Source organism: Cupressus sempervirens, chromosome 7 (assembly GCF_028749045.1).
Source record: "Cupressus sempervirens isolate cs-2001-9-10 chromosome 7, ASM2874904v1, whole genome shotgun sequence".
Taxonomy (NCBI): Eukaryota; Viridiplantae; Streptophyta; class Pinopsida; order Cupressales; family Cupressaceae; genus Cupressus; species Cupressus sempervirens.
Window position 1 is genome coordinate 841,351,303 of NC_143124.1, and position 11,763 is coordinate 841,363,065.

At 34.4% G+C, this 11,763-nt stretch overlaps 1 protein-coding gene across 1 annotated transcript; it reads right to left on the reverse strand.

The window, feature by feature from the left end:
* Positions 1-5,536: 5,536 nt before the first annotated feature.
* LOC149550020 (cinnamoyl-CoA reductase 1-like) lies at positions 5,537-10,073 on the reverse strand. The gene is made up of 6 exons (XM_089793189.1): positions 9,876-10,073; positions 8,045-8,211; positions 7,765-7,959; positions 6,261-6,414; positions 5,958-6,141; positions 5,537-5,840 (listed from the first exon to the last, which is right to left on the reverse strand). Exons 1-6 carry the CDS (start codon positions 9,991-9,993, stop codon positions 5,756-5,758), a joined length of 903 nt encoding a protein of 300 aa, XP_089649315.1. The 5' UTR covers positions 9,994-10,073; the 3' UTR covers positions 5,537-5,755.
* Positions 10,074-11,763: the final 1,690 nt, after the last annotated feature.

Consider the following 11,763-nt stretch of genomic DNA (forward strand, 5'->3'; position numbering starts at 1 on the left):
ACAAAATTTTTCCCATAAGGGTGGTGAAGTTTTCGTGAGTCATCTTAACCTCTTGCAAGAAACAAAGATCAACCCTATAGTCATCAATGTAGTTTTTAACATCAAACTAATTATGGGTGTTGTTAAGACCCCTTACATTCCAAGAGAGTAAAATCATTTCCTAACTTTCAATTTAAAGTCTAAGGTGAGTTGCCTTCCTCCAGAAATCTCCCTTGCAACTTGCTTCTAGTGAGTAGCTCTCTTAGATGGTCTTCCCACCCATGTATCATTCTCCATATCCATCTTTTTGCTTCTTATCTTCTTCTTTTGAGTCTTTCATTCAATCTCAGCACTTGGCATCCCAAGTTCCAAAGGAGGTCGAGACACGCCATCTTTAGTACCTGGAGATATTTCCAGAGTTACAAGTACTATATTGAGACCCAAAATGGGGTTGGACTCCTCTGAAAGAACATTAGGGTGGCATCCAAGTATTCCAACTTCTAAGCTAACAAGATGCTTAGTCTAAGATAACATAGTGGCAATTTTACCTTCTTCTTCTAGACAAGATTTATATACAATAAGGGTCACCTTAGATATAGAAACAATGTCTGAGACAACCACTTCCTTAGGGGAGGATTCCACCTAGGGGACAAAGGTCACCTTATCTTTTAGTTTACCCTATTTTTCCTTGGGGGCATTACACTCAACACAAGTGTGACCCTTGCTATTGCAAATTTGGCAGAACAAGGTAGTGCCCTCATACTCAATGGCCTAAGTCCAACAAACAAGTTTGGATAGATAATATCAAGGAGATCTTTGTTAATGGTAAAATTAACAAAAGATCTGGCAAAGACAAGGCAAGATTTTGTTAGAGTTGTATCGATAAAGATGGAGTTCTCGAAGGAGGCCCCTATCTACTGAAACACTTGTTTGTCCCAAAACTCAAATGGGAGACCCAGAAGTGAAACCCAAACTAGAGGCATATGACTAAAGGCCTGCCAACCAAAGCCAAGTTCAATCTTGCCATCATTCAGTCAACTACCACATTCGTGAGGGTGATCTCAATGCAATCTTTGTGAGTGGAAATGTTACCTAAGAAGATTCCAAACCACCCTTTGGAGCCCCAACTAGCATGCCCTTCCAATCATTCTTTAGAGGAATCAAAGGCTAATATTTTGAAGAATTCGTCACAAAGTTGTCACTGAAACACCAATGTCATTACTAGCATGGATGATCAACAGGACCCCAATGTCATCTAGAGTAGAAGAGAAAGCTTTCATTGAAGGTAAGGGCATGGGCAAGTTCCCACCTACCATTCCTAGAAGCATTAAATTCAAACCACCATCGAGTGTGAAAAAGTTGCAAAGAGAGTGCCAAAAAATCTATATGATGTTAGTTGTTGCTGACAATCTACTACTTTTTTAGTCCTACCTATATAGGTGGAGACTTATGTTTTCACCTCAAAATCTTGTTATTTCTTTTCTTTCATTCCATAATATTAAACTAGAATTGAAATGTTTGGTTCCATTTTTTTTTTTTTATTAAATATTTCTCTTTTTTATTGGCTATTCATATTTATGCTAGTTTTTTTTTTAAATTTTCCATTGAAAAAATCTAGAAAATGTATTAAATAATTTTTTTTTGTAGATTTCTGAAGTTTTTTATAATCTTTATGAAAATCAAGATTTCAAAAATATCCTATAATTTGATTTTAAAAATAAAAATATGTAAACAATAAATAATTGATTAAACTTTTTTTTTTTTTTTAAAAGAGGGGTAAACGCTTTGACCTGGAGCTATGAACCAGTGAGGCCACAAACAGGGGACCTCATCCCCATGGGATTTGAACCTTGATGGAAAATATAACAATGCAACAACTTAACCATCACAACATGCCACTATTGGCAAAAGGGTTTGTGGTAACCTAGTGTGACTCGAACCGAAGTTGATGCATAGCACTGGGATCATTAGCCTAACACTACGCCTCACGACTCGCCTTCACACCAACTCGGCTACTCACTCACCCTTAAAAGGGTTTTTGGTAAACCTAGTGTGACTCGAACCGGAGTTGATGCGTAGCACCGGGATCATTAGCCTAACACTACGCCTCACGACTCGCCTTCACACCAACTCGGCTACTCACTCACCCTTAAAAGGGTTTGTGGTAAACCTAGTGTGACTCGAATCGGAGTTGATGCGTAGCACCGAGATCATTAGCCTAACACTACGCCTCACGACTCTCCTTCACACCAACTCGGCTACTCACTCACCCTTAAAAGGGTTTGTGGTAAACCTAGTGTGACTCGAACCGAAGTTGATGCGTAGCACCGGGATCATTAGCCTAACACTACGCCTCACGACTCGCCTTCACACCAACTCGGCTAAAAGGGTTTGCGGTAAACCTAGTGTGACTCGAACCGGAGTTGATGCGTAGCACCAGGATCATTAGCCTAACACTACGCCTCACGACTCGCCTTCACACCAACTCGGCTAAAAGGGTTTGTGGTAAACCTAGTGTGACTCGAACCAGAGTTGATGCGTAGCACCGAGATCATTAGCCTAACACTACGCCTCACGACTCGCCTTCACACCAACTCGGCTACTCACTCACCCTTAAAAGGGTTTGTGGTAAACCTAGTGTGACTCGAACCGGAGTTGATGCGTAGCACCGGGATCATTAGCCTCACGACTCGCCTTCACACCAACTCGGCTACTCACTCACCCTTAAAAGGGTTTGTGGTAAACATAGTGTGACTCGAACTGGAGTTGATGCATAGCACCGGGATCATTAGCCTAACACTACGCCTCACGACTCGCCTTCACACCAACTCGGCTACTCACTCACCCTTAAAAGGGTTTGTGGTAAACCTAGTGTGACTCGAACTAGAGTTGATGCGTAGCACCGGGATCATTAGCCTAACACTACGCCTCACGACTCGCCTTCACACCAACTCGGCTACTCACTCACCCTTGAAAGGGTTTGTGGTAAACCTAGTGTGACTTGAACCGGAGTTGATGCGTAGCACCGGGATCATTAGCCTAACACTACGCCTCACGACTCACCTTCACACCAACTCGGCTACTCACTCACCCTTAAAAGGGTTTTTGGTAAACCTAGTGTGACTCGAACCGGAGTTGATGCGTAGCACCGGGATCATTAGCCTAACACTACGCCTCACAACTTGCCTTCACACCAACTCGGCTACTCACTCACCCTTAAAAGGGTTTGTGGTAAACCTAGTGTGACTCGAACCGGAGTTGATGCGTAGCACCGGGATCATTAGCCTAACACTACGCCTCACGACTCGCCTTCACACCAACTCGGCTAAAAGGGTTTGTGGTAAACCTAGTGTGACTCGAACCGGAGTTGATGCGTAGCATCGGGATCATTAGCCTAACACTACGCCTCACGACTCGCCTTCACACCAACTCGGCTACTCACTCACCCTTAAAAGGGTTTGTGGTAAACCTAGTGTGACTCGAACCGGAGTTGATGCGTAGCACCGGGATCATTAGCCTCACGACTCGCCTTCACACCAACTCGGCTACTCACTCACCCTTAAAAGGGTTTGTGGTAAACCTAGTGTGACTCGAACCAGAGTTGATGCGTAGCACCGGGATCATTAGCCTAACACTACGCCTCACGACTCGCCTTCACACCAACTCGGCTACTCACTCACCCTTTTAATATTTCTTTATAATATTATTTTTACTTCATTATGTATTAATACTGAAAAATTAAGATTATTTGTGAGTCTGATTCCCAGGTGGTGGTGAACATGCTTTCTTTGCAAGAGCTTGAGGATGTTAGTTGGCAGCTGGCCACTGTTGTTAAGCATATTCTTTTCTTCTCTTCCTCTTTTCAGTTCATTAGGTTCACTTATATTCCTCGTGAATGGAATAGAACTACTGATTGTTTAGCCAAATGGGCATCTAGTCATGATCCGGGTTGGAATATTAGGGATAGGAGGCAACTATCCTTTGAGATGGTGCAAGAATTTGATGATCTTGTTGCTCAGGATCGAGCTCCTTGTTGAGCTCTCCTTGTTGTATTTCTTTTTGTCTTAATAAATGTTTACCCCTCTTTTTGCCATACATATTATATTTTATATAATTTTTAATATTTATAAATACATTTATAAATATTTTATAGATTTTTATAGTTAATCATTTTTAGCTTGTGTTCTTTTCACATTAGGCGGGACTCCAGCTCTACAAGCCCTTGTTAATTTGTTTTTCCTTATTATTTAAGGATTACATTGTTGTAGTTGTTAATAGAGAATCATTTTATATCATGGTCATTATTTTTATAAACTTGCAACTAAATTTCTATGCAATCAATGAACTTTATCTTTTCATCCTCTTCATGCGCATCTAACATGTTATTGCATAAGTTAAAGAAATTTTCACAACCACAATTTGTAATAACTATAAATTTTGGAAATACCCAATTTCCTATTAAATGTTAGAAAAGAATATCACATTTTCATATTAAATATCAAAAACATATTTTGTTGATCAAAGAAATTGCGACGACCAACATTGTTTTTTCATCTACACCTACACTTCTTTGCAACTGTGATGTAGATAAGAACAGATATTTTAGTTTTGACAAGTTCCCTTCACTTTTTAGTTGATTCCTATGTTGTAATAGTTTGAACTATGAATGCATGCTTCAAAGGATGTCTTTCCAAGGGTATTACTCACTATTGTAATCTCTAATTTATAGAGTTTTATATTTGCATCAAGTTGTTATATTCTCACTAGATTTTATTAAATATGCATAAGTAATATTGGTTTTATATATATACTTATTTCAAGGAGAAACTGTAAAGAATCAACATAGGTGCTTCAATCACACTGATAAATAATGATAGAATGAGATAGAATGATTCAATTGAAAAAGAATTTGAAAGCACCTGCTTCAATATTTGCTCAAACTGTCTCTAGGCATAATTAATCCTCTAAGTGATTTTTGGATCATTCAAGATTATGCAACTATTGTTAGAGAGTCTTCCACTTTTAGGATTGGTTGTAATTATATCTTCCTATAACATGTACATTTATAAAAATTTACGTTGGTGTTGTAATAGACTATTTTTTTTCTTGTTTTTGATCTTTGATATTTTAAAACATATTCTATTACAATAGACACTTTTTTTTAATTTTTTTAATGGAGGTCCTCTAGGAAATATTTGAACCTTTTTTTGAATGCTTTATGTATTAAATAACATATTTATAATGATGAGATACATTGTTTGAATGCATTTATTTATTTGGTTAATCTCAAATATCCTTATGATAATATTGATAAGTTCATAAATATTCATTAAGTGAATTGGATAACGTTATTGGCCCTATATTATTAGTACATGGTGAAGTAGACTAATAGTTGAATAATCAAAACAAACTTTTTAAAAAAAATACTAATATTTATTCTTTAAGTCTTATGAAATAAATATAAAATTAAATTATAATTATTTGATATTTCCTTATCACTTCATAAGTGATTGCCAGATTATAAATAAATTTAAAACTAAAAGAAAGATATATAAGCTTATGAAATGAACTTAATTTATATATTAAAATATCAAATGAATGTATCATTTTCTAAAATTATTTAAAATGCACACATAGCATAGAAAATACATATCCTTGTCTTTTGTAGTTTAAATCTAATACTTCAAATAAATGAAGTTAGTACATTATTGATAATAATTGTCACTCTAATTGTTTATTTTGAAATATTTATTAGCACATAAACATTAGCTAGAACCTACACCAATTCTCCAGAATATTGTCTTTTTAGTTTTAAGAATTTTTGATTTGAAAGGTTCAAGGGGCGTATCCATTCCTCCAATCTGTTAATCACAAAAAAAAAAAAAAAAATTAATTTAAAATAAAAATGTGAAGAAATAAATATATTTATTAAATATTGACACAACTTAAAAGTAAAATCAAGCCATATAAATACTAACCCATCATTTGAAGTCTTATATGAACTCCATAGAACTTCTTTTATTTCATCATTTGTTAACATCCTTTCCAAGCATATATATCGCCCTTTTGCATCCTCATATTCAAAAGCAGCAATATGTGCAAGTGTGGCTTCTTCAACTTCCACATATGCACATACTCCATTTTGTTGAAGTGCCATAGATCCTATAATTAATCACATAATTAAAATACTACACAAATATAAGCTATTTATTCTAGATTTCATTTTCAAATTATATATTTTGAAAATATTAATAAACATTTAAGATTTAATCGGAAATTACCTTTCAATTGATTCACTAAATTATGTGCATTATGCGTGGATGGCTCTTTGTCAACAACAGATGCTAGGTTCACCACTACAAGATTAAGGCCTCTATCATTTGAAAGTGCCCAAACAGCTTTCTCCGAAAGTGTCTTTGTTAATGGAGACCATAACTGCACAACATTAACAAAAATTTGCATGTAACCATTATTTTAATAAATTATCATTTTTCAATTTCTATAATAATAATTATCAAATTCAACTAAATTTTAATGATTAATTAAAATGTACAATATAAATAATATAATTCAAATATTCTATATTTATTTATTTTAATGATGAATACACAAAGTTTTCAAAATTCTCATGGAATTAATTGTATTATCACACCTAGTAGTTTAATTATATGAGTTAATAATTAATTTGAAATTTTTATCTCCACAATAGAATGAACTTATTTATATAGCATATTAATTTTTATTCTTAATTGCTACTTAAAATGTTGGTGATTGATTCATTAAGACTTCATTCTCAAAATAATGTATTATAGATGTGGGTATTGTATTTGGTATATGTTCCAATGAAAATTGTCAATATAAAGGTAAGGTCATGCAAGTCAAATCGTCCAAATTATCCTACTCTTTGACTTGATTACACAATATAGAGGCAAGTTCCAAAGGGGGTTAAGGTAGGGTAGGGGTAGTGCAAGGAAGAAGAATGTAGTTCTTTCTATTGGCTATGTGAAGATCTATGTTATAAGTGCAAATAGAAATCTCTTATACGTGTGTGTGGATGGGTGGGGGAAGGGGCTGATTTTGTACCTAAAGATTGAGGAAATCATTGGATTTTTAGGAATGAATTTTTTTGCTCATGAAAAAAAATCAATAATCGACTTATAGATAATTTGATAAGAACCTAACAAATTGGATGGTTAATGATGTTAGATTTTCAGAATTCATATTGTTGACTACAATAACTTCTAGAATTGATTGTTGATTTCTTTTGCATCAAGGTTAATTTGGATCACACCTCATTGCCCATCATCAAATGAAAGAGTGCATAAGGAGAAGAAAAAAGGTGATGGATCACCAAGAGTGAACCAAATTGTTAATGCCAAAACTACACCACAATGGAATCTAGAAACAATTGCAGTCAAATTAGTTAGTTTTTTTCCCTTGTGAAATGTACCCCTAAAGACTCCACTAAATTTATAGAAGTATTATAAATGTTTAATATAGATAAGTTAAATTAGTTCTTCAAAATAACTAAAGTATATGTACACATTTAGACATGTATGTATATGTATACATGTATGCAACACACACATACATAATTTCACATACACATGTACATACATATATATTTTAATGTTGTATATCATGTATACATATATTTATGTATATTCATACATGTAAATCTCTATATTTTTTGTTTTTTTTTTTTTTTTGTGTATATGTATATATATAATTACATTCTGAATAGAAGAAGGAAAATCTTGAAGAAAAAGGGGACAATTTAGTAACCTTGTTTTGACGACAAAAATCAGGATTAGTCCAGCACCTCTCATCCAAAACTTGGTTGTCAGTAACATTGCCATGTCCTCTCCAAACAATGGCAGAAACAGAGGATGTAAAAACAAGACGTTTTACACTCTCTGAGGCAGCACATGCTTCAACCACATTCAATGCACTTCTTATCTCATATTCTATGCTGTCACTCTGCAACATAAACATCACAATCAATAATAAGAATAATATTGTCAAGAATCTTGAACGTCTAGGAAAAATGAGAGTGATATCATACAGGGTAGTCTTGAACTCCAATGAGATCACAAGGGGCAGGAACATGGAAAACTCCTGAGCAACCATTGATCTGCTGGAAAACACTGCCATAATCTAGCAAATCAGCTTCACCCAATTCTAGTTTTCCTGATGCTTTTTCCTCGCAATCCATTAGAGAACTTGCTTCATCTGCAAAGTGCTAAAACCAATCTTAGTCTATTCGTCAAGTAAGTTTTTTATTAAGAAATATGTTTTATTGTCACTTTAAATATGTAAAACATTTGGTATATTGTATAATTTTTAACTCTTTAGATAGTAAATGTCAAGTCGTCTTGTTTATGAATTACCAAGTAGCTAGTTAAAATAAATTAGACAAAAATATTATTTATTTTATTTTATTGGCAATAGACCATTATATTTTAGACTATTTATTTACATTTTAATTATTCAAATATATTGATCTCGCATTATTTATTATTTGTTGAAATTAATTATTAAAAAGAACCTAAACTCACAATTAACTTTGTATTATAGACTATTTCTTAAATTTTAAAATACTTGTATAAATAAAAATATATTAAATTAACTTCATAATAAATAAAAAAATTCAAGATAGAAAAACAAATTGTAGTGTGTTGCTCAAAGTAAAAGAACAATTTAAAAATCTTAAATCATTTAACTAGGATATTTTGAAATAGTGCAAAAATTCAGGCTTTCGAAACTTAGATTTAGTGTAAGAAGTTAACCTAATTTGACTCAAAATCACACAGTTAAATCCTGATATTCATATCACAAGTTAACCTAGTTGAACATAGCACTGGACCTATCTACATCAAGTAAACACCTTTATAAAAGAAGAATATTATCCTTACAAGGTTAAGTATTAATGACAGACAAAAGTGGTAGATGGGTGTGTTGTAAATAGAATATGGGTGTGTTTTAAATGTGTTGTCATGTTAAGATATTTATGAATCAATTAAAAGTCAAACCTAATATTATTCATCCTCCATTCATTAAATATAAATTCTTTGAGACAAAAAAATATTTCTAGATATCCAATTTAATATTGGAAGGAAACCTCCCAACAACTAATCTACCTCTACCATTAATTAGCTTGCTGGAATAAACAGATGAGTCTCCACCTACCTCACTTTTAGATTCAAATTTCAAAATATCTACTGGGGGAAATATCTAGTCAGCGAGTTCTTCCCTTTGATAGTTTGAAGGTATTTTTAAAAGATCTCAACAAACACTGAATGAAAACTAAAGAGAGTTTATTTTCTTGACTGGTAGAGTCCTAGGAAATCAAGGACTTCCTATGAGGAGAATTTTAGAGAGAAATTATAAGTCAAGTCAACCATTGAGAGGAGGAGCTTCTATAACAGCATATCAGGCATATCAGGATTTCATAATTCATAATAACTCCTGTTGATGTTTGTTGAATTCAATCGTGTGTATATGTTTTCATCATCTGTCTCGGATTTTGTGATCTATTATAATTAGACTATTTCACAAATTTAAAGAATAGAAAGTAATTACAGATCATAGACATTGATACAAAAACACAAACACAATCGAATCTAAAAACAAAATCAACATATTCAAAATCTTAAACTCTACAAAAACAAATGATCCACAATATCTTGATCTAGTTGTTCTTAAATAAGATGATATCTTGACTCTCAAATCAGTAAAACACATTTATTTCAAGAACTCAATTCTCTCCATCAAAACCAACATCAAGATTCACATTTAAAAAAACCCAAAACTATCATTTACAGTATTCTTCTAAACATTCAAAAGCGCATGGAACATGTATTAAATCTGATCATGTTGAGCCATGGAAAACTGACCTGCTGTTAAAGGAACAGTGAAACGAAGGGAGTAGCCTCTAGCCAGGAGCATTTTGGCGATAGAAATGCTGAGGAAACTCCAGCTTCCAGTAATACAGACAAATTTGGAGTTGTCCATTATAAGCAGCAGAGAGAGAGAGGGAGAGAATGATGAGATGAAGAAGTGAATGAATGGGGTGCCTGGAGAAGATGGCTGCTGGTTTAATGAAGTTGAGGTGATGGCTTATTAAGGAATGGAATTTTAGAGATGGTTAGGTGTGCTCGTGCTAACCACACATAATATGATGGTAGCGTGGGAAAGAAGGGTAAGTGCAAAACACTTTGTAACTTTTCACGATCCCAACTACTACGCTTTCGTGGTGGTGGTGTTAGACACACATCCACTCACGAGAAGAGAATGGGAAGTTCTTGAATCTCACTTACTCCCATAAAACATTATAATATGTCAATAAATAGAATTTAGAAGTTCTACAAAGGTTGGATGGAGAAAATGTTTTGTTTAGTAATTTTATTTTTATTTTTTATGGTTTTCTTGTAATTTTATGTTTTACTAATGTTACAAATGATTAACAATTGGTATATTTATATTTTTTAATTATAGATTTTGTGAAATAACTGGAGAGATATCAAATTTCAAGATATCTGGCATTCATAAGTATAAATAAATCAAATTATTTATTGATGTTGAATTTCCAAAAAAAAATATTGGGAATCCTCTATGGACCTAGTGTTATGCAATCAAATAAAATATGTATAATAGTTGTGAATGGTTTAACTTTTTTATTTTTTTATTTTCTTTTTCTTTTGGGGGGATCCAAACTAGAAGGTGCAAAAATAGTAAAAGATTGTAAAAAAATTGGCGTTGCATAGGTTATTTAGGATGAATTATTTTATGTGTCATTTGAAGTAATGTTAAGATACGATAAGATAAATTTATTAATGTCCAACAAGAGACCAATGAGGGTCTAAGGGATTGGAAACAGTACAAAGGGAAAATGCCAGCAGAGGGAGCACCAAACGACGTCCGCAGAAAGAACGTGAAAGAAAAACAACAAAAGAACTAAGAAAAAGGAATAACAACAGCTAAGATCTCCTCACAAGTGAGAAGTAGTCTAGAATGGTATGGTGGACATTAGGGCAATCAGGTACTCTGGAAGGTTGCCTCTGAGGTCTACTAGAGGGGCGTTGCCGAGTGTAATCTCTGTGGGGTCTCACAAATCTGGTGTGAATTGAGATAGTGCAAAGAGGTTGCTTTTATCCTCAGGCAGGAACCGTAAGACTGAAGAAAGAGGTGATGAGCTATGTAGGTGTCAACGTTGAGAAAAGTTGGAGTTGTATAATATGCTCACGAAGCTGCATGGTCTCCTAAAGATAGAATGCAAGATAGTGCTAGTCAATATATCTAAAGAATGAGGGAAGAGACCGATGCTCTATGAACAAACAGTAGAATCTCCCTCGGATCTCATAGTAAATAGGACAATGAAAAATAAAGTGAGACTCGGTCTTGACCTCCTCGAGGTGACAAAGCCAACAGATCATGTCCTCCCTACCAATCTTGTGATTAGTCTGAATACGTAGCCGGTGAGAGCCCACCCTAAAACATTTCAAGGAGATGCGAAGAGCGTGAGTCCAACGATGAGTGAGGTACCAAGGATGTAAAAATGATCTTGTCTTAGATATTAAGAAAGTGCTCAGCATAGAAGGCCGTGCGCAGATGGAGCTCACGTGGGGGATTCCTCCAGGTCATGATAACATACTCTCTATAGATGTCAAGTCTAACATGCTCATTCAACTCTCGCTGAGGTGGAAGAAGATGGGTTGGAGCGTCCATAGAAAACTGGAAGGGGGGAAGACTCAATGCAACCAATGAGCACTTTAGATAGCTAAT